This window comes from Triturus cristatus, chromosome 8 (assembly GCF_964204655.1).
Source record: "Triturus cristatus chromosome 8, aTriCri1.1, whole genome shotgun sequence".
NCBI lineage: Eukaryota > Metazoa > Chordata > Amphibia > Caudata > Salamandridae > Triturus > Triturus cristatus.
Window position 1 is genome coordinate 280,091,279 of NC_140591.1, and position 27,337 is coordinate 280,118,615.

At 44.6% G+C, this 27,337-nt stretch overlaps 1 protein-coding gene across 1 annotated transcript in view; it reads right to left on the reverse strand.

Moving 5' to 3' along the window:
- The window catches only part of LOC146801981 (uncharacterized), a 114,810-nt gene that overhangs the window by 32,677 nt on the left and 54,796 nt on the right, over window positions 1-27,337 (reverse strand). Inside the window, exons 4-5 of the mRNA XM_085623723.1 lie at window positions 16,286-16,420; window positions 3,470-3,548 (exon numbers count right to left, since the gene is read on the reverse strand). Coding sequence (XP_085479849.1) covers window positions 3,544-3,548; window positions 16,286-16,420 — 140 coding nt within the window. The 3' untranslated portion in view covers window positions 3,470-3,543. The remainder of the gene's footprint in view (window positions 1-3,469; window positions 3,549-16,285; window positions 16,421-27,337) is intronic.

The window sequence follows — 27,337 nt, forward strand, 5'->3', positions numbered from 1 at the left end:
CACTTCCCCCCAAATCCAGACACTCACGGATAGCTTCCGAGACCTCAACCAAGGTAGACTCAGTGCTATGGGAGGCTCTAAAACCCGATTGAGCCGGATGGAGAAGCCTCGATTTCTCAACGAAAGCAGTCAGCTGTCTGTTGACTACCTTTTCACAGATTTTTGCCAGGCAGGGAAGTAGAGAAATCGGGCGATAGTTGTCAGGGTTGCCGGAGTCAAGGGATGGCTTTTTTAGCAACGGGATGATTTTGGCTTGTTTCCATTCCCGTGGAACAACAAACTCAGTGAGGGACAAATTAACAAGTGAATTTACCTCCGAGTTGACTGTCTCGGCAATGGAGGCCAAAAGCGTGGCCGGGCACGGATCAGACGGGGACCCTGACTTTAGAGATTGCAATAATTTCAGGGACTCGGAGGGGTCCACAGGAGAAAAGGTAGAAAATAACAAAGTCGGAGTAGGACCTCCAGCTAGAGGCCCACTATTACAGGCAAACGTCGCCTGAATAGACAGAATCTTAGCAGCAAAAAAGTCAGATAGCTTTCCGCACCAAGACGCAGAAACAGGGAGTTTGGTGGCCATAGCTTCCGGGGCCATGAAACTCTGAACGATTGAAAACATTTCTTTAGAGTTGTTACTGGTGGACTCAATCCGCTTAGTATAGTAAAGGCTTTTCGCCTGACGAATGGCCTGATAGTAAGTCTTCTGGGCATCTCTCAGCGCCTTCTTAGCTGTTGGGCAGAAGGCGGTACGCCAAATGCGTTCAAGCTTTTTGCAGTGCCGTTTAAGCAATTTCAAATTGGGAGAAAACCAAGGTTGCGAGGGAGAATCTCTATGGCGACGACGGCAAGACATGGGAGAAAGACTGTCCACAGCTTGGCCAATCCAACCCAAGAAACATGCAAGGGCCCCTTTTAGATCAGTCGGAAGAGTAACCCTAGAGTTATCAAGACAGAGCCGAAAAGCTATAGGATCAATTTTAGCAGACGGGGGACAGGAAATGACCTGTTGGTCAGCTGCCCCTTCACTCATAGACCACGCGAAACAAGAGAGGAAATGATCAGACCAAGAGACTGGAAGCGGATTTTCAATGGAGATAGGGAAATTTGAACAGATAGGGTCCAGGATGTGACCGCCACAATGGGTAGGAGAGCTAACCCATTGGGTAAGCTGAGCTAGATCAACCGCTTCTAGGAAGGCTTGAGTGTCACTCAAATCCCGTTGGTCAAGCTGAATATTAAAGTCTTCCAAAAAAAGGTATTGTGAGAAGCGCAATGCGCGGGAAACAAGCACCTCTCCAAGACCACTGAGAAAAGGACCAGCGTAACCAGGTGGCCTATAGACTAAGGTGCCGGCCAGCGTAGAGTGGGCCGAAAAAACAATGGTGAAGTCGAGGAGTTCACTCTGGTCTAGCGAGAGATTATTACCCAGAGTCACCTCCCAGACATTTCTGTAGATAATGGCCACACCACCCCCCCTACCACACAAGCGGTCAGCTCGGCAGATCGAATAGCCTGCTGGGATCGCCATCTGAACAATAGGATTGGAAGAATCATTCATCCAAGTCTCCGTGATAAACAGAAGATCGAAGTGTTGGTCCAGGATAAGGTCAAAAATATCCTGGTAATGTTTTACCAACGACCGACTGTTAATCAGGCCAGCTTTAATAGTTGGACGAGTTCTAGATCTCACCGCCCCACTGAGGCGAGGTTGTAGTCCTCTAGGAGCATGGCTCAGATGGAATTTACAGATGGTACATGATAGATGATGGCTACAACTCACATCCCAATTCAAGTTGGGAGTGCAAGATTTGGGTCTCAGTGGCAGTAGATCATAGCGGCTGTATATCAGCGGGCCCCCCGAAAGACGAGGGACACGGGCAGCGTAACTGATGCTGGACGCGGTCAGGACGCGGACCGGCGCAGACGGGCTTGCCTTAGGCGCGCCTATGGCGCGCCCGCGGCGCGCCCGCAGCGCGCGTCCGTCCGGCGCGCATCAAATAGTCGTCCCGTGTGCTCGCGACTAGAGCGCCCCAGACCCAAGATGGCGGCTCTCAGCGGCACCGCGAGGGACCAGGAAGTGGTGGAACACACAAATACACAAGTTAAAAAAGCGTAAGTTAAAACCAAAATGATGAAGGAGTGGTGATTAAAATGTTATTCAATTTTTTAAGTGCAAGTATGAGGACATTTCCGAACTCAATTGTGCAAAATAGGCAGTTCCATGTGCAAAATATGCGAAGCAAATCAGCAAAGATACGCCTGACTAGCGAAGGCGTGGTGTCAGCTAAGCCTCAAAGCGCTGCGCGACTGTCCGGCGCGCATCAAATAGTCGTCCCGTGTGCGCACGACTAGAGCGCCCCAGACCCAAGATGGCGGCTCTCAGCGGCCCAGCGAGGGACCAGGAAGTGGTGGAACACACAAATACACAAGTTAAAAAAGCGTAAGTTAAAACCAAAATGATGAAGGAGTGGTGATTAAAATGTTATTCAATTTTTAAAGTGCAAGTATGAGGACATTTCCGAACTCAATTGTGCAAAATAGGCAGTTCCATGTGCAAAATATGCGAAGCAAATCAGCAAAGATACGCCTGACTAGCGAAGGCGTGGTGTCAGCTAAGCCTCAAATGCAAGCAGCAGGCGGCATTACACTCTGTAGAATGATTATAGCAGGTCTTGCAGTCAGTGCATGCATGGAGATGCTCAACCTAAAAATGAAAAGTGTGGAAAATGATGTCAATAAAATTATTTTTTTACCAACAACTCAAAAATGAAAAGCAGTAAGTCATGTTCAAAGTGGAAAGTGTTCTAAAAAACAGCTCATCTGACAGCAATGCAGAAACAATTCAAAGATATAAGAAGAAGAATGTTTAGAAGTAGGGTATTACAGAATTTGGCAAGAAATATAAAGCAGTATAAGAGAAGAGCAGCAGCATTGAAGCAAAACGAAAACACACAGAATGTGTAATGGGTAAAGCATTTGCCCTGAGGCGTAAAGTATTTATCCTGATACTAAATAGAATGAGAACACTGGATAAAACACTGTTGTCTATGAACAACAGATGTAAACAAATGATTATTTATAGAAGTAGCTTTTACAAAGTTTTCATAGGAGAATGGAAACGTATCTATTTCTTTAATGAAAAAAGCTACTTCCAAGAGAGCACATTATTGCATGCAGTTAAAACAACTGGATGTTGCTATGAGGTAAAAGATTGCACTTATATTGCAAAAGAGGAGATGGTTCATAGAAATGTAGAGGAGGACATAGCTCCAGAGCGACAAGGAAGGCATAGACATGCTCACATGTATAAATGGGACTGCAGCAGTATTTGGAGTGTTCACCAGCAATCATTTGAAATATTAAGAGACTTTTTTCTAAGGAACTTTCTAAGTAAAAGTGTGAGGCACAAAATTGCACTCTTGCAAGGATAAGATGCATGCAAAGTGAGAAAACTGACACATTTACTTACACAGGCACTCTTTGGCGTGTCTATCCATGAAGGTGTGCACAAACACCTATCACCATTCTCATGTTGGCTGTTTATCATTCTAAAATGTGAAATTTAGTTAGAAGACTTTACTATGTAAACACACCTGCATTGGGCTTAGGACAATTGAACAAAGTGCTGTTGTATGGCACAGTATCAGAGTTAGAAAAAGTTTGGGATGATATTCTGTTCCATTACTTTGGTCCTGAAATAGAGTCTGGAGAAAATGAGGAGTTGGTATGTCAAAGTGTAGAAAAGCAGAATACAGATATTTGTACAGATAAATTTGCCCAAGAAATAACAAAGTTTAATGCAGCTTCTACAGAGAAACCAAACTTTGTTTGTATATGTTGTTGACACACTCAATACAAAAGACAAATTTGAAAAGTAGATTTGTAATCAAAAACTGAGCTAGAAAACAGAGAAAATTTGCTAGAAGTTGCTCTGTATTTATTTGTGGAGGAACAGTATGATTTATAAAACTGAAGAAATATATGAGCACTACTGCATCCATCCACTGCATTCGAAAGAAGTTATGGGAAATGCCTTCAAACTATACCAGATAAAACAAACTAGAAGAGCTCCAATGAGTATCTGAAAGAAATGTCTGGAGGCTCACTGTTTTCCATAACTATTTCCAACTGGAGTAGATGGAGGCTGTGATGACTGTCCAGTGCAAATATCAGCAGCTGAGTATAGATCAACCAGATTACATTCTGAGGACCCTAGATCTCGTCAACGTATTCCTTACATATTCAATCTGATATTTGTGATTTGTCTGGGCTATCATACGCTGTTAACCACATTCTTAAGGTAGGAATTAATCTACGAAGTATATCTGTAAAAGACTTTCTCGACAAAATACATGGACAGGATGAGAAGTTGGAATACAATTTGATGGCATGCCAATGTGGCACCAATGAATATTGGTATCATCGTCATAGTGAACTGAAATGTATGTAAAGAAATTTTAACTTGGTTTGTGACCCAAAGTTGTGCAGAGTACACATGAGATGACTTGCATGACTTTTTGAGAGAAGCACGCTATAATATAAAGGACATCAAACTGAAGACACCAGGAGACCTTCGCTCTTCGGATCCTGTAAATGTTAGTTGGTATTTTGAGCACAGATTTCAAGCCATGCTCACCTTATTCTGCAACAAAAAAAGCCACCAGGAGAAGTCTCTGATTTCTTTTGGCATAAAGAGTACCAAGCAAGAGGTACTCCTCATATTCATATGTTGTAGTCTGTACTTTCTTTCACAGAGCAGTATGTTACATGTATCATCCCAAAAGACAGTGACGAAAAAGGCCTAAATCAGCAAGTACTAAGAGGGCCATTATGATGGCGGGCGGATCGCCACCGCCCGGCCGGTGGTGGCGATCCGCCTGCCATCACATCACAATTTACCTTCGCCATTTTACTATGGCGGGGGTACCGCGACGGATGGAAAGTCCATCCGCCGCTTTTCCGCCGGTCGGCAAACGTCACGATTGCCGGCCGGGCGGAAAAAGCCCAGAATATGGTGCCGGTGCCTTGTGGGCACCGCCATCCATATTATGATGGCTGTGTAATGGAAAGGCATGCAGAAAATTACTTTGGGAGCCGGTTGCGGGCCCCTGAGGTGGGTGGGGGGATGTATGGCTGCACTCATTGCAATGCACAAGGTGGAAGGCACCTCGCGGTGCCTGTCACGTTGTGCATGGCAATGCACAACATGCCTCTTTGGCATTGCGGTGGGTGCTGCTTACAGCGCCGCCCACCGCAATGCCAAAGATGCGGGATGTGACTGCCAGGGTGGCGGTCACATCCTAATTGGCAGTGTGGGACCACCGCACCTCTGGCAGACGGCCACAGCACTGCTAGGGTGGCGGGCGGACTGAAGTCCGCCCACCATCCTAATGGGGGCTTAAGTTTTCAAATACATAGATGTGGGAAGTACTGTTGGCAAAAACATCTGAGTAAAAGGAATTTTACACTAAATGTCGTTTTGGATTTCCAGGACCTGTTATTTCCAAAGGAAGAGCCAACAATTTTTATCTGCATTTATACGATTACTCGCAACTCATCTAAAAACCCCTACAACCAGAAGAGAACAGAAGCCTCAACATTTATCAATGACTACAATCTTGTCATTCTGAAAATGTGGAATGCCAATTTCAGTGGTGGCTGGTAAAATATGACAGTGGTGAGCGTAAAAATCAATTCAACAAAAAGGTTACAAAATTATAGAACTGTTCCTGCTTCTTGACATACCACTGAGAGTTTGGACTTGCTGATCTCTCTTTTCTCTGAGTCTCTTCTTGTGGTTTAGTTTTTCCTGTGTGAAGGCAGTGAAGAGCTGTGAGAGGTACTGGAAACAAAGCCATTCACAATGCTGCTTTCATGCTCTGTACTTCAACAGAAAGCTTGAAAGCAGCAATACCATTGGCTGGGCGGGGCAACCCTTGCTCCCTTAGAGTACAAGGGGACTGGGTTTCTGTCCCCATAGAGCTCTCATACAGTGAAAATTCAGAGGGAAAATGTACACAGGTAAGGTTGGCCTCATTGAAGCTAACGGTCAATCGAACATGCACACTTCACAGAAGCAGGCAACCATCCCGATGGATAATGTCACCTGGTATACTGTGACAGGGCCACACTTCCTCCCCCTACAACATTGCGAGCATAGTACTGCAGCCTGTCCCACTTTGCACTAAAGTCGGCTAAATGTGCTATTCAGTCATCATGGCTCATGTATTTGACCTACAGCTTGTCATGGCTCAAATTGGAGGAGATGTACCACCCATAACGCTCCTTAAGAGGAACTGCCCCTGGCCAATATGGATATTCAGTTTGTTGCAGACAACTCCATAGCTGTTGCTTGTTATGTTACTTCATACATAATGAAATTTAAAAAGACGAAGATAAAGGAGACATAGGAAGAGTTTTCTGCCGAAAAGTCTTTGTCAAATAAACTGTACAGCTTCAGCTTGAAGATGCTTTCACATAAGAAAATGTCATCCTATGAATGCTGTGATTGGTTGAGTTCAGCTAGTTTCTACTCTAAGTCAAGAGGAATTAGTTGGGTGAGTCTAGGCCTAGTATGCACGCAGAACAGAGTGCTAAAGTATTTTCTGAAATTCAGTACCTTGAAGAATTTGACCCAGAAAGTACAGATATTGTCTAAACAAACATGCTGGATACCTACTATCCAAAACTGACTCCACATCTTGAAAATATATGTCTTTATGATTTGCTCCAAAACTACAGATATAGAAACAATGTCACGGAAACTGTAGATGAAAGTAAATTTGCAGTAGTTGGTTGTGATGATTGTTTAGTATGACACAGCAAAGGCAGTCTAATTAATCATAGAAACTGAGTTGCCAGATTGCTAAAAAAAGGGAGTTTTTCTATTTGGCACTTATGCAGAAGTTTAAGCATTGGTGTTCTGAATCAGAATTATTCAGTGACTCTGACTGCTACAAATATTGTTTCAATGCTGCAAAGGATATAATTGCAAATAGATATTTCCTATCTATTTGAAAATGTTAAGTGATGAGATTGAACAGGAAGAAACAATCACTACTGAGATAGCTAAAGAGAGTACACAAAGCAGCCAAAGTACATTTTCCCTAAGTCAAGATCCTCCTGGGCAGCCAATCATTAAAAATGAAGCTCCAATTGCCATGAATGAGATGGAGACTCCAATGCAACAAGTACGACATGAAAGTAGTGATTTGGAAGAGTTAATTGCACAATTAAATTACACACTAACTGTGTTCTTGGTCTTACTAAGCACTTAAAATGTACTTTATTTTTACAAATTGATTGCGATTTTATTCTGGAATGTGTGTGTCTCAGAGAGAGGAGTGGTTACAGCTACACTGGCTTCTGGCCCAGTAACCTGGAGAGATACAGACAACAGCAAAATATGAATGGTATTAGGCTGAGCCACTGGTGTCCCCAGACCAACATCTCCTAGGACAGACCTATACAGTCCTCATCGCTGATAATCAGCCTAAGGTACCTCCAATGGTCTTCGTGACCTTGGATTGGGAGTGGTTAGTGGCCTCATAATGATAGTGGTGTCTTCTGCTATCCCTGTACAGTATCTGCATGGAAATGAATTGGAGTATTCAGCAAATGGCTGAGGTAGAAAAGAAAACCCATGAAGCAATGCTTTGAATACTTGAATGAGTGTGTGTAGAAGGGCACAAAGCAAAACCCAAGGTGAAAAAGAAGTGTTGGAGTCTGAAATGATGGACCAACCTTCCAAGAGAAAAGGCAGGAAGACCGTAGAGCCAGCTTCAAAACAGATACCAGACCAAGTCCCCTATCTTCAGGGAGAAGACTCGTCAGCCCCAGATGGAACTGAGACTGAGGAGCTTGGGCCTTACACTGCAAGCTATTTGGACCAGGGGACCGTCTTGGGAAGATCTGTACCAGGGGCAGAGAAACTGTCCCACTCTTGAAAGCCTGAGGCAGCAATCTGCTAATCAGGAAAAGGGAATTGTCAGCGGTTCCCAGAGGACCTATTTGGAGGAGGGACCCCTATACACTGAGGCCAGAGACCACAAACATGGTGCCACTAGTAGAGTGGCAGTGCCTCAGCAGTTTAGAGAGCTTTTCCTAACCTTATGACACGACATTCCCCTAGCTGAACATCTTGGACAGACACAAACCTGGAGTCAGTTATTCAATCACTGCTACTGGCCAGGAATGTCCCAGAAGGTAAAGGAGTTTTGCACATCCTGTGCTACCTATCAGGCCAGTTGCAAGACAGGTAGCCACCTGAAGGCACCCTTAAATCCACTTCCAGTGGTTGGGGTACCCTTTGAAAGGATAGGGATTGACATTGTTGATCCAACAGCCTCAGGGAATACATTTATTTTGGTGGTTGTGAATCATGCCACCAGGTACCCGGAAGCAATTCCTCTAAGGACCACCACTGTACCTGCAGTGGCCAAGACCCTCCCTGGTATTTTTACTAGGAATGGCTTTTCTAAGGAGGTAGTATAAGACAGAGGTAGAAACTTCATGTCTGCATAATTGAAACACATATGGGCTGAGTGTGGGGTGACCAATTCTAGGAAGCTGGCTCTGTATTTACTATACCAAAGTAAGGTATAGTGTGTACAGAGTCTAGGGAAACCCCAGAGGTTAAATAATCACTAATAGCTCTCTTTATGGTAGTGTGAGTGAGCAGTTAGGCTTATCAGGGGGGTGTGTTAAGCAGTTATTGTATTCACTCAATCAAGTACTGATTACATACACTCGGGGACAGAATCCAGACCAAATGGATAAGTATAAAAAAGGCATACTTAGGTTTTATTTCTAGAACCAAGTAGGACTTGGTACAGGTAGGTAAAATGTACTTTCAATTGTAAATATTTACACAGAAATGCAATTGGGAATGGATTTGCAATTGTTACAGTTTTGTATATGCTTTAAAACCAGGTTAAATTACATAGAAATTACTTTTGATTACTGTTGCACTACTTTTAGATTACATCGACTACTCTGGGTGATCTGTCTAGATAGCACAGTGTGGATACTACAATACAAAGGTAAGTAAGACTTTTTCAGGTTTAAGATACAGTTATTTTTCTTTCATATAAAACACGGGTTAATGCAGACATTTTCAGGAACAGAAAAATCGGAACGTTGGTTTCTATGGGAAAAAGAGTGTTGGAGGTTTACAGGTAGGTGACCGACTTACAAGTATAGCTTTTGTAGGGTTAGGACCAAGGTTCCCCAATGTCTAGTTAGGAAGTCAAATTGCACCACCAGCTGCACTGGGGTGGCCGGTTGCAGAGTATTAGGCAATGGGCTAATGGGATCCTCGGTCAGGGACTGCTTTTGACCAGGCCACTCTGAGGTGGGAGTGGAGCTCCTGGGGTTAGGATCAGCCCTGCAGGGGCCAACAATCAGCACAGGAGCTGCACCACCAGCGGCACAGAGGCAGCTGGATGCAAAGTGCCAAGGGGACGTTGTTAGCCCTCTGGATTGCAATGGAGAGCCTCGATTTGGAAAAGATGTGGCAGGCTCAGACAGGGAGGCTTGTTGAATGCGACCACTGGCTGGAGAGATAAATGTTGGGTACTTGGGAGATGACTGGACATCATTGGTGGGACACTGAAGGTCGTGAGGCATTGGTACAGGGGTGTCTTTTGGCATTGACTTCTTCCTAACCGGCTCCGTTCGTAATTGGTGGGACCCCTCAGGTTGAGGCTGAAGGCGTCGGCTTGTTGCTTGAGGGAGGTTGGAGATCACCAATTAATATGCTCTTAGTAAGTTCACAGGACTTCTATGTCCATGTAAGGAAAGTAATCTTCAGGTGTCTCATCTTCAATGTAAGTATGAAACAAATGTGTGTATGCATCTGCAGGCGGGAATCTAACCCAAGAATAGAATACCTCTGTTCTGAATGCCTTGCGTGCCTCAATCACGAAGGTAACATTTCCACCCATTGCTGGGGGCCGTGTTCCACTAATTTCCCAGTAACTGCATGTCTGCTATTTTCTGTAATGTTAAGAGCAACATCCTGATCTTCCTCCCCTGCATTCGCAGCACTGTCTCCAGTGTTAGACATTTTTAAGAGGAAGTGTAAGAGAAAAGAGATAAGGTTTTGCACAATGTGGGAAATTTTAATCCATCAAGCTTATATAACCAACAGCCAATGCACAGGGCTTACCTACTTAGCTGCAGCGGATTTCCCGTCTCACTCCAGACATCTCTGGTTAAAATGTAAGTAGGAGTCTCTGAGAAAGCATGACTGAACTACTCAGATTTGACCCTTAAATAGGAACCAAACTAATGTTGGCGGCAACATGTCATTTAGTTCCTACAAATACATAGGATCTGTGTGCTTAGACAACATAAACTAAGGGATTGGTTCTAGACTGATTCCAGACACCCCCGCAGATGTCAGCCTTCAGCCCAGCTAGCTCACAGTGCCACTATAAGCCCCCTAACCTTACCAAGGAGCGAATAGTTTCTGGCAACCATCGAACATGACAACCCTTGATCCTTCAGGGATCGTGGAAACAGTACAGTACTTTTCGCTCAGTCACTCGTGCTCACTTAATCTCAGAGAGGTACACAGAATAAACGTTAGGGACGTTTTCAATAAGCATTTATTGAACCAGCGTCATTTGAGTATAAAACATATGTGTTGCAACAATTAATAGACAGAAGCTAACGCAAGAGATTACAAGCACCAACAGAGTAAATAGAAGGTAGAATTCTACCATGGTGCTAACACAGTGAATATATGCAGGCATATAATCATGACAGTAATCAAGTGTACTCCTACTAAGCGGACCCTAACTAAGTGTACTTAAATGTACCTAGCATGTATGTGGGTGTAAAGCTAAGAAATCCCCTAGGAAAGAGCCAACCCCATTATCTGATGGGTGAGAATGAAGGACCCCGTCTTGGTGTAGAGTTGGACACCCTGCAGTGGAGATGCACCTGTATGCCAGAGAAAGGTACTGAGACCTGAGAGGATTGTGGCAGCTTTCTCAGCAACCCCAGATGAATTTAGTTTTTTATCTCTACTGATGAAGGATAATATCCAGAAACACATGTGTCTAGAGATTCAAAGCACTAACCTGTACCAACTTTGGTGAAACACTTCAGCAAAAACTCAAGTAAGCGTTTAAAGTGAACTGCATTTACCATAAAGCTAAGGGGTGAACTGTGCTGGGATGTGAAGCAGTGTGCTCCCATACTCATTTTGTTTGAAAAGGCTCCCTTGAACCATTGAGCTGACGAGCTTTTGGAGATGCACCTGTGTGCCTGAGAGAGGTACTGAGACCCGAGAGGATTGTAGCAGCTTTCTCAGCAACCCCAGATGAATTTTGTTTTTTATCTCTACTGATGAAGGATAATATCCAGAAACACGTGTCTAGAGATTCACAGCATTAACCTGCACCAACTTTGGTGAAACACTTCAGCAAAAACTCAAGTAAGCATTTAAAGTAAACTGCATTTACCATAATGCTAAGGGGTAAACTGTGCTGGGAGGTGAAGCAGTGTGCTCCCATCCCCCTTCTCCCTGCAAGGGATGTCAGATTGCTGCGTATTGAAGCTTCTGCAGGCCAGGACCCCAGTGTATTGTTTCAGCGTGGAAGCTTCTCCACTGTCTATCTAGTGATGGTATGGTTCTTTTCTACCGTAAAGATAGCCACGGGATTCCTACCACAATCAATATGTTGTGAATACGATTATGTAAGTGAGCCTAAATCAATACCTGCAATCATGCAAAGTAGTTATTTCGCCCTAGGATGAAGATGACCATGACTTTTATACAGAGAAAGTTAATCCTGTTATATACATCATGTACAGGGGACTTTTCTAAGAATCCTCATGCATAATAAATGAGGCTAGTTTCAAGGAAACCAATCGACATTTATGCAGCACATAACTGGGTAAAAGGTCAGTGCTAGAACCGTTATTGCGAGCAAGGTAGGAGAAATGTAGGTGAAAGCCCGTTTGCTACTTGCCTCATAGGAACAGTCCAACCCGAACTGCTAAGCCAGGTCCTCCCTGGACCGGAAACAAGTATCCTAGGACCGGTTTCAGGGTTTCACCCCTCTTCAGCCAGGATAGCTTGATTCCAGTGGCACAGTGAGCCAAGGACCCAAGTCAGGGCATACCTGGCGCACTTAGGGCGAGAAAGCAAAAGGCACACAATTGACGGAGTCAAGCTATCCTCGCTGATGAGGGGTGAAACCCTGAAACCGGTCCTAGGATGCTTGTTTCAAGTCCAAGGAAAACCTGGCTTGGCAGTACGGGCTGGACTGTTCTCATGAGGCACAGGGTCAAGACTGATTTGCATATGGCTGGGTTCAAACTGGAATGGCATGGTGAGCAAACAAACGATGGATTTAGGCCCAGATCTCTGTACTGGGGTGAATGTATGACATTGTTCTGCATTCTGTCCATCAACTGTTGTTTTTGCATTTGTCACCCCGAGTGGGACGGGTATGCCCAGACATAGGTCCCGTGCTCTCCATGCCACTGGAATCAAGCTATCCTGGCTGAAGAGGGGTGAAACCCTGAAACCGGTCTTAGGATGCTTGTTTCCAGTCCAGGGAGGACGTGGCTTGGCAGTTCGGGCTGGACTGTTCCCATGAGGCACAGGGTCAAGACTGATTTGCATATGGCTGGGTTGAAACTGGAATGGCATGGTGAGCAAAAAAACGATGGATTTAGGCCCAGATCTCTGTACTGGGGATTTAGGCCCAGATCTCTGAACTGGGGTGAATGTATGACATTGTTCTGCATTCTGTCCGTCAGCTGTTGTTTTTGCATTTGTCACCCCGAGTGGGACGGGTATGCCCAGACATGGGCCCTGTGCTCTCCATGCCACTGGAATCAAGCTATCCTGACTGAAGAGGGGTGAAACCCCGAAACCGGTCCTAGGATGCCGGTTTCCAGTCCAGGGACTGATTGCATGCACGTCCTTAATCAGTATGCTGAGCTCTTTTACTTGACCCCTGGACAGACTTAACGGTGTACACATGATATAGACACTAAAGACAGCCTACCTGTCAAAAAGAATATAAAGTCAAGGTAAGCATTAAAGCTGAGGTAAGCAAGTTACTGGAGTTGTGTGTCTCTGAACCCTCAGAGAGCCCCTGGGCCAGACCAGTTGTGTTAGTCCCCAAGCCTCATTCCCAGGGTGGAAAAAAGGAAATTAGGTTTTGTGTGGACTACATGGGCCTCAATGCATTTACCAAGACAGATGCCAATCCAATTCCAACAGCTGATGAGCTAATTGACAGGTAAGCGGCAGCCACATATCTGAGTACCTTTTATCTCACATCAGGGGCCTTGCAGATAGGTCTGACCCCAGGAACAAAAGAAAAATCAGCATTTTCTACACAAGATTGGCACTCCCAGTTCAATGTGACACCAATTGGCTATGAAGAATGCCTCTGCCACCTTTCAGATGTTAGTGAATAAAGTCCTTGCTGGAATGGAAACCTATAGTACAGCTTATCTTGATTATATTGCCATCTTTAGCTCCACCTTTCAGGATCACATGATCCACCTCCAAAAGGTCCTGGAGGCTCTACAGAGAGCAGACCTTGCTATCAAGGCAAGTAAGTGCCAGATAGGGCAGGGCAAAGTTGTATACTTGAGCCACCTTGTTGGTGGAGGCCAAGTTGAGACTCTATATATCAAAATCCAGACCATTCTGGATTGGGAAGCTCCAACCACCTAGACCCAAGTCAGGGCATTTCTTTGCTTGACTGTGTGCTACAGGAGGTTTTTGCAGAGATATGGGTCCATTGTGGCCACCCTCACAGAATTGACCTCTATGAAAATGCCCAAAAAGGAAAACTGGACAGTGAGCTGTCAAAAGGCTTTTGACACCTTGATAGAAGCAATGTGGTCAGCACCCATTCTAAAAGGTCCAGATTACTTAAAGCAGTTCTTAGTGTAGACAGATGCCTCTGAACATGGAATGGGAGCTGTCCTACCCCAGACCAATGATGATGGCCTTGACCAATCTGTTGCTTTCATAAGCAGGTGGATTCTCCCCAGAGACCAGAGTTGGAGTGCCATAGAGAGGGAAGCCTTAGCTGTGGTTTGGTCCCTGAATACGCTGAGGCCATACCTGGTTGGTTCTCACTTTCTTGTCCAAACTGACCACAGACCTCCCAGACGGCACATGCAGATGAAAGGAGAAAACCCAAAAATGTTAAGGTGGTCCATATCTCTTCAGGGGCTTTACAGTGGAACACAGACCTGGGACTGACCATGACAATGCAGATTTCCTTTCCAGGTTATTCCACTTAGAAGAGGAAGACTCTCTAGAGAAAGGTTAGTGTCATCCTCTTTCATGGGGTGGGGGTGGGGTGGTGTGGGAAAGTGCCTCTTTTTTGCATGGTTAGCCCCCACTTTTTGCCTGATGTGATTTCCAACAGTAAATGCACTCAGTCCCTGCTAACAAGGCCTCCAGTGCCAGATCTCTTTCCCAAAACACTGTACCATGGTTGGCACAACTTCAGCTGCCCCTGTAAGACCCTAGTAAATGGTACCCCTGGTACCAAGGGCATGGGTACGGAACAGGGTCCTCTGGGCTGAAGTACTGATTGTGCCACCCCAGGGTCCCCTCACCAAGGATTTGCACTCTGCCATTAAAGGCTTCATGTCTTGGTGCAGGAAAGGCCCTACAGTCGACATGGCACACAGCCCTGTGTGCCATGCCAACCCTAAATTGCATAAGATATAGGTAAGTTACCCCTACTGTTTAGCCCTAAGCCAGGGTGCACTATATCCTATGTGTGGTCATATAAACATGAGCAGATATTCCCCTACAATGTCCAGTCCAGTCTGTGATTTTGCAAGTGAACAGAGAATTCATAAAGGGTACATGGGCTGGACACTTGTCAACACAATGTTCCTAGCTCCATGATGGCTTTACTGATTTCTAAGATGTTTGTTACCAAATATCTTGTCTTAATAAATCCCCACTGATGCCAGTGTTGGATTTATTAAATAATTCACACAGGAGATCCTTTTAGAGGATCCCCTGAAACGTAACCAAACACTAGCGGGGTCTCTGGCAGGTTTCAAGCAGCCTGCCACCCCCAGAAATCTTTCTGTCCTCATGGGGTGAGAGCCATCAATCTCAGTGGACAGAAACAATACCTGCTCTGGGCAGGGGTGTTTCACACCTCCTCCATGACAGAATGGCCTTCCCAGGTGAAAACGGCAACGTCACCTTTAAAATCCAACCCAGGAACACCCAGATAGTGGGGGAGGCCAAGACCCCTTTCCTGCTCCACTTTTGGTGGGAGGTAAGGCGGGAACATTAGTTAGATGAACCGGAGGATCCCCCTCAGCCTGCACCATCCCTAGGGCAGGGCAGGTGAGATGAACCCCTCTGCTGAAATTCCACCATATTGAGATGGTGCAAAAACTTCCAATCGGGGCTAGTGTAGTTCTGATTCCCACAGGAATTGATCACTGAAGGGTGTAGGCACCATAAAGGTAGATAGTCCATTGGCTATTACCTGTCTCCCCTTGTAATGCCCCTAAATTCAGTATTTAGGTGGCTCCCCGAGACCTGAACCTCAGATTCATCAGACCAGAAAAGATCAGGACAAAGAAGAAGAAGACCAGGGCAAAGAAGATCCGCTGCAGGAGAACTGAAGCCCTGCTGCAGAATGTAAATGCACCAAACCTTGCCAGCTGCTTCAAGGACTTGACAATCACTGCCTGATGTGTTGTTCTGAACATGCAGGGACTCCAAGAACACAAGCGCACCTAAAACCTTTGAGAAATCGCTGAGAAGTTCGCTTGGAGTGAAGGTATCACTCCCCAGTACACCTCAGGCACTGATACCGACTTGCTGCTCTCCAACAACCTTGATACAGCACCAAAGCAAGAAGAGGTTTAACAGCTCTGGACGGTCAGATCTGCCTCTCCACTAGGTTTGGTGACATCAGGACCTACCAGATCCATGGCGTACCAATACCCGGGGTACTGGACCCCCAACAGTAAAAACCAAGAAGAAGAGTCCAGTGTGGGCTCGCAAAGCACCAGAAGCAAGCCACCCATTGTGGGATGTCGAGGCACTTGAGACCCAATTGCTGAGTTGCCCAGCTGTCCCGAGATTGCCTCTCCAAGTTGCCTGCTCCTTACCGTGAGGACCCTAAAGATGCACAACGCCTGGCTAACATGTTCACTTGGCACTCATCTCCACTCGCCCCAGCACTGACTAACCAGCTCTGCTCCCGTGGTCCCCAGGCCCTTGTGACTTCCTCACTCTAAGGAGACCGACCAGACTTACCTGTATGTCCAACGGTGAAGTGCATTTGTAAGTAGCCCCCTTCGTCTTTGTGTGCCAGTTTCCAAGACCCACAGCACTCTGCTCCTGCCCGATCCGGGATGCTCCCGAACTTCTCCCAAACTTCTCCTGCTGGAACTTTGGACGAGAAAGTGAACTTTGTGAAAGCATTGCCTGATTTTTTATGCATTTCTCCTCTTTTCCCTATTGTTTCCTATGGTGTGTAATTTCACACAAAAGTGATATATTTTCTGAAAGTAAAAAATTAGTAACTCTGAAAGTACTTACCTTAGAACTGTTTCCTTAGTCTTAAAAAATACATTAAAATTTACTTTATTTTTACAAATTGGTCTCGAATTTATTCTTGAGTGTGTCACACACTGTTGTAGATACTAACACATCCAGCAAAAACACTGATACAGCAATTGACACACCCAGGCACATACTGATACAGCCACTGACACAACCAGGCACACATTGAGAGATCCACTGATGCACCAAGGGACGCCCTGCCACAGCCCTGACAGACTCAGGGACACACTGATACAGACACTGATACAACCAGGCAGCCAAAGATGCAAGCACTGACACACCCAGGTACACACTAATACAGCTGTTGATGCACCCAGGCACACACTAATGCAGACCCTTATACACCCAGTCACCCACTGGTACAACCACTGATACACCCTCTCACTCACTCATACACTCACACACCCACTCACTCACTCATACAAACACTCACACACCCAATCCCACTCCTATACAACTACTCACAGAGCCACTCACTCACAGATACACCCACTTATATACCCAATCCTTCTTCCATACAGCTATTTACAGAGCCAATTACTTATCCATACAGCCACTTACCCATACACCTAGTCACACAGCTACTCACTCACTGATAGAGCCACTCAGGCAGCCAGTCACTCACCCATACAGCCACTCACATACCCACTCACTCATACAGCTACTCACTCACCCATACAGCCACTGATATACCCATCTGCACATATATACACATGCACTCACATATCTACTCATTTACCCATACAGCCACTCACACAGATACTCACTCTCCAATACAGCCACTGAGACAGCCACTCAGTTAACCAAACACCCACTCACTTATCCATACTGCCACTGTCAAACACAGTCACTAACCCATACATCCACTCATACAGCTACTCAGTCACCCATACAGCCACTGACACACCCACTCACCTACCCATGCAGCCACTCACACAGCCACTCACTCACAATGCAGCTACTCGCACACCTACTTATTTACCCATACAGCGACTCACATACCTATATAATCACCCACACACTCATACACCTACCCACTCACTTATACAGTTACTCACACAACCAGTCACAGATTCATACAAGCACTCAGACACCCACTTAGTCAGCTATACAGCTACTGACATATCCACTCACATACCCACTCACTCACTTATACAGCCACTGACACACTCTCTCACTCACTCATGCAGACACTCTCACACACACACTCACTCATACAAGCACTGACCCACTTACTTACTCACCAATACAGCTACTGACACATCCACTTATGCACCTATACAAGCTCCCACACAAGCCCTTACACCCATACAACCACTCACACACCCAATCACTCTCCTATACAGCCACTCACACACTGACTCACTCACCCCTAAAACTACTCACACAGCCAATCACAGTTATGCAACCACTCAGATGCCCACTTAGTCACCTATATAGCCACTGACCCAACTCATTCACTTATAATGCCACTCACACAGGAACTCACTTACACATCCAGACACATACACTTTTCCTTTCTTTAAGTCACGAGAGGTGGTTCTAATAAGAACCTTTGTTTTTTTCTGAACTTGTTTTTCTCTGTTTCTTAACATTTCGTTTTTTTGTTTTTTTACCATTTAATATGGAAACTGAGAAAAATTCACTTTTAAAAGAAAATTCTCAAAACTTGTGTAACCAATGTCATTGAAAAAAAAATAACACTTGTTATTTCTGACTGCTTCTAGAACAGCTGTGATCCTCAAATAGTTGGGATAGTGATTAGATAAATATAGTTCTGAATCGATACTATATTCTGGAAGTCCAGCCGGACAACCGATTTAATTATTCCAATTTTTAGATTTTCATACATATAACAAATTACATGTGGGACACAGTCCTGTGTCCAAATAGAACAATGACATTAACAAAACAAAACAGGGCATTTCAGGCAAGACAAAATTTGAAGCTTTTTCGATTATCCAGTGTTATAAGCTTTTTACAAAACAGCTATTGCACTTTTTCAACACAATGGAGTAACGTGCATGCTATTTTAGAGGGGGTCGACGACGTTTCGATCCTTTTAGAGGAATACCAGGATCATCATCAGGACTTTGATGTGTACAAGCCTGATAGTGAACGAAATTGCCTGTTCTCGTAAGAGAGCAAAAAGCCGTTCAATGACGGGAGCAACTAAGGTGAGAGCTCAACGGTGAGAGCTGGAGGGCAATGGCGCGGAAGTGCCGGAGCCACGGGAACAATTATTCACCGATTTAAGGCAGGCAGGATTACTGGGTGAGAAAGTAATTCCACAATTAAGCGAGGTCCAAACAATGCTATGGATAATGGAGGCGACGTGATGATGCACGGGATTCTGCCTGGTACTGCGGCTTACAGTGAACCGAGTGGTTCACTGTAAGCCGCAGTACCAGTGCATGTTTTAGTTGTGGTCCGCTTCAGCGGGCTTCAGAGTTATACTATTCACCCCTGTCACGCCTGTTGGTGACTATGTGTGCCCTTGACGCGTCTATGTTCCCGTCTGCTCTTCTACAATGTTGCTCGGTTCCTGCCTCTGCCCTTTGCTTCCTGACTGTGGCCTCTCCGGCCTCCCTTGCGTGGGCTAGCCTAGTAGGCTCTGGTTACATTTCTTCTTGTTATCCTCTTGCTTTCGTTGGTGTCTACTTAATGCACCTTTGAGCTGGGAGTAGTCCTTCTCCATCTTTCGTTCTGGATTCTCTCTTCTGTTCTGGCATATGGCTAGTGCTGTTTATGCATCTCATACTCTTACGGGTATGGTGTCACGCTATTCTGGCAGTTTGGGGTGTTTTGTCTTTTGCTCTTTTGAGCCACTTGGGTAGCTGTCTGGCTGTTCCGCCATAGCCTTCTCCATGGTCCGTCACTCTGTTGCCGGCTCAGTGCTTCGGGCACTTTATGTTGTTCTGTCGCAGACCCACCTCCCCCTGGGGGTATGGCTGTGGTATCTATTCTAAATTAAGGAATCTGCGGGTAGATGTCTCTATCAAATGTACAAGTTACTTACCTTCGGTAACGATGTATCTGGTAGAGACGTTGTCTAGCCGTAGATTCCTTAACGCCCACCCATCCTTCTCGTTCTGCGAGGACCTTGCCAGGTGGGTTTCTCCACTTTGTCTCCTTTCAGTTGCCATTGTTTTTCTTTCAGGGTGCTCACATTGTTGTGCCCTCTTTAAGAATTGTCATATGAGGCTGCCTCCCTCCAGGTGGCTACTTTCCTGTAAAACGCTGCCTTTTCATTTGGCTTCATCAGGAGTTCTTCTTCTTCTCCTGTTGCTTCCCTCCCTTCCTCCTTCTCCATTGAGTCAGGACTCTTGTCTCCTCTATAGTCGCCTTCTTTGGGGATCTGCTAGGCTATGTTTCGGCCTTCCCAGAATATAGGGGAATACCATTCTTTTCATACCTTCTCGCAGTAGACTGTTGTTCTTCCTGTGTCCCGTCCTTGTTGGTTGGCGCAGTTCTACATGGTAATAACAATCTATCTTGCCTATTGCAATGTTCTTCCCTTGTTACTCAGCCTTTGGAGAGGGTCCATGCTTCGCTTGCGGGGTTTTTTCTCAGAGCTTTGCTCTGCCCTTACTTCATCTCATATATGTAGACAGTGTCTGATACTGTCTTTTAAGATGGTGTTTTGCACCATCCGTCTTCTTTCTTTTACAGATTTTTCATCCTTCGCACACTGTTCCCATACTTTCATAGTTTTGTTGGTGGCTCCGCGTTGTGCCGTGGAAAAGTTTCTCTGAAGAAAACTGACGTCAGCACGCCGGGAGGGACTTATATGACCTCGCTGACGTCATGTCAGTGAATGACGTCAGGGCAGGGTCGTGTGGCGCCATCCCCCGGCGCGCAAAGGTGCTGCTGCAAAAAGTTTTCCGGATCCAGTCTGATGCCTGGGGATATTCTGAGTTAAGTAATCTGTGGCTAGACAACGTCTCTAGCAGATACATTGTTACCGAAGCTAAGTAACTCGTACATTGCTGCTAGACAGTGAGACAAAGAGGGCTTGTGTTTAGATAGGCTAGGGCATCCCAAAAGGATGGATGGGAAAGGACTGAACCCAGCCCCAATTACACATCACAGGGCTTTGCCTATAGCACACACAAAATAACTTGACACCTGGCCTGCCAGGCCTTTTTTCACCCTAGACAGTTTGAAGCCTTGACCAGAGAAGAGGCAAGAACTTTCCAGAACCAGTATTAGGGTTAGGACAGGCAGTCCCCCCACACTAAGACTGGTACCAAGTATTAATATTGGACTCCCAGATACACTCATTAGAACACTCATGGATCTCTGGAAGATTCAGGACGACTGTTCTGCTGCCAGACAACTGCTCTGCTGCTTGAAAGTTGACTTGAACCCCTAGAGCAACACTGCTGCTTGAGTCCTGTCTTTCTGCTTGATTCAAGGCTATCCAGAGTGATTCCAAGGGTCAGTTGGATGCCCTCTTGTATGAGCTGCAGGGACACAACAGGCTTCCAGAGGCCTCCCTGCAACACCCCTACTGACGTGCTGTAACTGGACCTGCCTGAGCCCTGTTGCTGGCTTCTGCTGGAGTGAGTCCTGATCTCCAAGAGGTGCCCACGGGTCGTGGACCTTGGCTGGCATCAGCGAGACCTCCTCATGAATGAAAAGGTCTAGATCTTGAAGTTTGGGCTCCTCATAACCGCAAAAGAGCCCGTTCACGCCAAGACTCGCCCGTCCGGGTTGACCGCAAATGTGAAGTTCCGGTGAGACTTGCTGTTTGCAATGACCGGAAATACAAGAGCTGCAATTTGCACTACAGCAACAACAGCCAGCAGCGACTGCCAATGTGAAACTACTGCACTGACCGATCGCGATGCCCAACCGGCTCTTCACGCTACAGCAACAACCATCTGCGATGCCTGATGTTCTCTTTTTGCTACTGTGCCTGACCTACTCCTTGCGACCATCTCCAGCGTGGAGGAAACTCTCCACCCTGGACTTGCGAATGTAACTCTTCAGTTGGACTTACCTGGTCCCTGTATCAAACTGGTGCTCCATCACGGTCGGCCAGCTCTCTTTGATTTTGCCCGATCTGGTGCGACTAGATAACTGTGCTTTGTGCTTCTTGGCTCTATTTTCACTAAAAACTTTAAAATTCAGTATCTTCAATTTGACTGATTAGATTTTGCTGTTCTGGTATCATTTTATTTATTAAAATTAACTCTATTTTCTAAATTCCTAAGGGATTTTTCATGTGTTGTGTTTTCACTTTATTACTGTTTGAGTGCTGCATAAATACTTTACACATAGTCTTTAAGTTAAGTCTGACTGCTTTGTGCCAAGGTACCAGAGGGTTAAGCTGAAGTTAATTTAATGAATGTTTGTGGTTCAACCTGATATGTATTGTTGTTACCTGAGTAAGGAGTCCACCCCTTTCAACCAATAACCCAATTGTGGACAGTTTCCATTGCATATCATCTTAGACCACGAGGTAAAATATAGATGGAAAAAGACATTTATTTGTGCTGTGTTATTGCTGTAATTATGAATTTATTATGGAACTTCAGTGTTCCCAGTTATAGGGATCTCATCTGGGTTAAATGTAATTGTAAATTATATTTATATAGTGCTTAGTCTCCCTGACTAAGCATTGAAGCGCTTTGCTGTGAGTAGCAAGCTACTCCAGAACCCAAAGTTATAGGTAAGACATTAGTAGATTAATGAACATTTTTTAATTCCTAGTTGTGGTCAGTGTGTTAAGTTTGTGCTCATTGAGGTTTCATGCATTTACTGTTTTTTTTTTTAAAAGGATGGGGTAATTGAGATAGATTAACTTCTTAAGTGTTGGTGTCAGCAAATGGCCGACATGTGCATAACCTCCTCAGTGCATCTTTCGGCCATTGGCCGACACTTTGGAGGTCTCTCTGGTGATCCGCACCAGAAGGATTTTTTTAATCTTATTTTTAGCTTGGCTGCTTGAGAAGAGCTCCCCGAGAGCCTGAGGACAATATTTATTTGCAATTGACTTTAAAAGGAACTTTTGACTTAGCGAAAATACAGTATTTACAACACTGCATAGTGAAAAAAGACAGGAAAAAAAGATTAGATTGCCACAGTTTTATTGCTTGAATAAATGGGAGACGTATACCAGACAACCGAGGTGTGGGAAGCAGGTGAGGGGATAATATGTAATACATTGAAACAGGAATTACAGGAATTTAGACAGGCCAAGATTTCAAGAGTGTGCAGAAAATCAAGCAATCCTGGTGCAAAGATGCTTTGGCAGAAAGGAAGGCTTTTGTGGTACAGCCTTCAGCGCCACAACAGGAGTAGGAGGCAGATCTAATAATAGAGGGACTTTTGGATAAAAGTTCACCTCCCTACAGTTTAGACTAAGGCAGGTGATGATTGGAAAGAGAATGTTGTCAAAAGGAAGAAAGGTAAAGGTAGGATCAGGAAAAAGGGGCGTGGCACAGGTCGAACACCCCAAGAGATTCAAAGATGGAGGAAGTTAGTCTGACATTTGTTACAAAGTGGAGATTATTTAATACTAGGTGCATTTTAGGAAAGAGCAATGAATGGGAGATTTTCAATATCGAGTTTGTAGCAATACTTTTCTTTGCTCAGCTGCAGCCCAGTGATAAAGAGCTACTCGTAGCACATTGTGACACTGAATTAACAAATTACTGTGTAGTGTTGGGTAAAGGAGAATGGGATAGGGAAGAAGCTTGGAGTTGGAAAGATGAACTGTCACCAAAGATACAGGAATCGAGGAATCAGGTGGACAAATAGGAACAAGAGATAAATGAAGGTAGTAGACAACAAAAGAAAAATAGATTGACAATACAAAATCAGACACATGTCAGACAGTTACAGAAAACCCACTGCCTGGGAATGGGACTTCTACAAATACACCCGGTCAATTGATAGTTCTAGAGTCTCCCAGTACCCCTAGTAAGGTTCTCCCTATCAGGGAAGTCTCAGGAACGGCAGCTTAGAAATTTCATTGACCACGGACCAAGTTACTCTTATATGCTTTTACAAAAGATTTTCCCAATTTGCAAGAGTGCCTTGATGCATCGAATTCGAAGGTGGAACAGGTATTGAAACCAGGCGATCTGACCTGGAAAGATCTCTTTAGTATGTTTTCCATAATTATACCTTTAGAACTGTGTGCAACAAGGTCTGTAATGCCACACTGACTGGTACAGACTATCTGTGTACTTAAGGAGTGGCAAGTTTCCTATTTCTGTACAGTAAGTTCTGTTTTAGAATGTGGACATTTTGCAAAATGGCGTACAATTAATACACTCAACTCCCTGGGGAAAACAGCAATCAGAAAACAACCTTGGTGTCATAAAGCTCCCATGGTGCACTTGGAAATAGTATATTAGTATTCATCTTAAGCACCATTAAATACAATTTCAGACTAGAGACTACGCTCTAGGAAATTTCTCCTGCCTCTGCCACAATAGTCTGGTAGGTCACTGACACCAAAAAATGTAGCACAAAACCTGAATATGGGTTGCAATTGTCTGGCTTCTATGTGAGTCTGTGCTAATAGAAGCAGCTCAACTATTAGGTCTAAAATAACCCTAGTATTGAATCTGTATTTGGTGTACTTTTCCTCCACTGTTTGGTTACAGAATGTACCTCTAACCTTACAAAATTCTCTCTTGCTTCCTTCTCCTCTTCTTTGCAACCAAAACATGGGCTTACTTCACCACAGTATATAACACAGCCAAGAAACTGAAGCATTCTCAGCCTCTTTTTATATGTTGCATCTGTGTATCACCTGCATCCACTTTATTGTAATTCATGAATAAAGAAGCCCATTCTGCAACTATTCGCTAATTGTGAATGTTTTAGGGCCTATGCATCAAGCTAATTACCAGTCGCAAACAGGCCGATTCGCAGATTCCTTTTGAGATGCATCAAGCCCAAAGACGTTCGCAAAATAGATAATCGCAAAATTTGTGGTGACCTATTTTGCGAATGCAGTTAGGGAATCGCAATTTGCGATTCCCTAAATGCAATGTAAGAAACATTCTCAGAATGCGACTTTGCATTAAGGAATCGCAAATTACCGTCAACTTCAAGTTGATAGTAATTTGCAATTCCTTACAAAAATGCACAAAATTGCATTTTTCTAAGTGCCATGTGGCGCACACACATGCCCTTAGGACATGTGTGTGCGCCACATGTGCACAAATGCCAATTTTGGGGGTGCATCAGGGTGGCCTTTTGGCCCCTTGGCACCCTTGAAATTGCTTTTACAATTTGTGACTACGTATTTGGTAATTGCAAATGGTTTCACATTCATTCCCATGGGCCTCTAGGCTCATAGGAATGAATGGGAAAGCATTCCCTAAAAGCGAATTGCAATTTGCGAATCGCTAATAGGAAATGTGTAGGAATCGCAATTTATTTTTGCAAAACCTACATACACAGGCAATTGCAATTCCTTATTAGCGATTCCTTACTAATCGCTATTAAGGAATCGCAATTGCTTAGCTTGATGCATGTGGCAGATTGTTCATAAGATCAGCAAATCGCCATTAACGATTTCTGAATCCCTAATTCGAATCGTTAGATGGTACTGTCAAAAAATAACTAAGCAGTACACATTTGATTTGCTATCCAGTTCTAAGAAGTCCTTTAAATGTTAGCCTCCTGCATACTGAGGTACCGTTTTAGCGGGAGCACACCAGTTTTCGACTGGTTTATGATTCACTGTTTATTTTTTACAAAAGGCTCATTTTTCCAGGTTGTGTAAGTCAAGTAACTCTGTACCTTGACGTCTAGCTCTGCCTTGGGATTCTTATATTTCCACTCCAATCTCACACTCTTCCCAAGCTGTCACAGACTGTGCAGTTTATTTCACACAGTTCTCAGTGTGAAAGCTCAGCTGTCATTTGGTCTCCTCCGGTGTTCTTTCTGTTTGCATTGGCTGGAATATAATCACTGTCGCTTGCACAGTATTACTTCCATTTTGTCAATTACTTCTTTCTTTCCTCTGAAACACCACATAAAGCGACAACAAATTAATTTAGCAGGCGCCCCCACAAATCACTGCCCTTTACTCTGAGGCTCTATTGGAAGAACAATAAAACCTCTTGCTAGCTGCCTTCCATTCCTGCGGTTTACTGCTGGCTCTGTTGTTACACTATCCATCTAACAACCGGATGGTACCCAGGGAGCTGAGGACTTGAGCTAGATTTATTTCTTAGCGGATATTAGTCTCTCGCTACACTGCTCTTAAAATAATTTTAGCAGGTAATATGCACATGGCAAAAGGGCAGAAACCACTAAGTTCCTAAGGTTTTACACAGTACGCTGTTATTATGTAAAAAAATGTGTTGGTTCTCCACTTTTTACACTTAAAAATTTAAAATTCTCATGAGGATCGTGTTACGTTGCAAAGATTGTACACTTCAAGCAGATGCCATACAAAAGAAGTTCAACCACAGTGAAAGAAAGGACACAAAATCCATCTGGTCATTTTCCCCACACCATGTGTTTGAGAAACCGCATAATCTGTTATGTCCTCCTCCCTCTCCACAATGACATCCCCAGCATTTTACAATTTGCCAGTTATTTTAGTTTTGCAGAAGGCAACGCAGCATATTTTAACATTTGTGAGAAGGTGGTTCTGACCATATAATCTGCCTGATTTTTTCGCTTTTTGATCGCCTGCTTTTGACCTTTTACTGTGGGAGAGCCTCATAACTTATTTTTTTGTTTTGCAGAAGGTATTGGAGCACTTTACATAAGCACCAGTTACGTTACACAAGGCCATATTAATTTTTTTTTTTTTGGTGGGCACGGGGAGATTAAGTGATTTGCTCAGAATCACAGGATGTGGAGTCGACCCCGAGGCTCAAACCATGGTTTTCCAGCTCCAAAGTCGGCAGTCTAGCCGTAAGACGACATCCTCTCACAACTTGGGACTTACCCATGGTAAACTCAGGGTAAAATCGACTGGAATGTGTTTACCGGCAGTGTCCACCTTGACACAGCCATGGTAACATGGGCTTCTTACATGTGAACATGGACTGCTTACATGTGAACATGTGTGCACATGTGTGTGCGCACGTGTGAGGGCTGCACCTGTGAGACTCTTGTTGTGCACAGCCCAGGAACTGTGCACAGGTAGCCTGGTGCAGAAGGGACTATGCAGAGTCGGTCAGTGACCTGAAATAGGCATTATAATGGAGTGGGTACACATGTAGGGAAAGTCAATGTGCTTTACTGTCTTTGACTGTAGTGACACTCCATTATACTCCTATGGGAAAGGCTGCGTTAGGGCACAGCACCAGTTCCCTGGAGGCCACAGACTTCAGAGTGGGACCAATGTATGCAGTATACTGTGTGAAAAAAAACATTCTGCGAAGTTCAAAAGCATATCAGTACAGCTTATAGGTTATCCAGGAATGTCATATTTCTCTGACTCAGCTCAGGATCAGAGCCCAGTCCTTTTGTGACCCTGCTTGGCTGAGTTAATTACTTTTCTCCCCAGCTGCTGGAACAAAGTCCTCACCCATCAAAGTAAGCATTTGACAGTGCATAGACAGTGACTAGATCCTACCGCAACTGGAAACAAGTTGATAACCTGCTCAGTTTCCAGCTTTCGTGCTCGCAAAATGCCTGGAAAGGCGGAACATGTTTCCTTTCAATTCAATCAATGGCTCATGTCGACAGCCAATAATAAAGCTCCCCTCAAAAAACCCTCAAGTAATAGAAAAACCGAGTCAGCGACTTGAGATC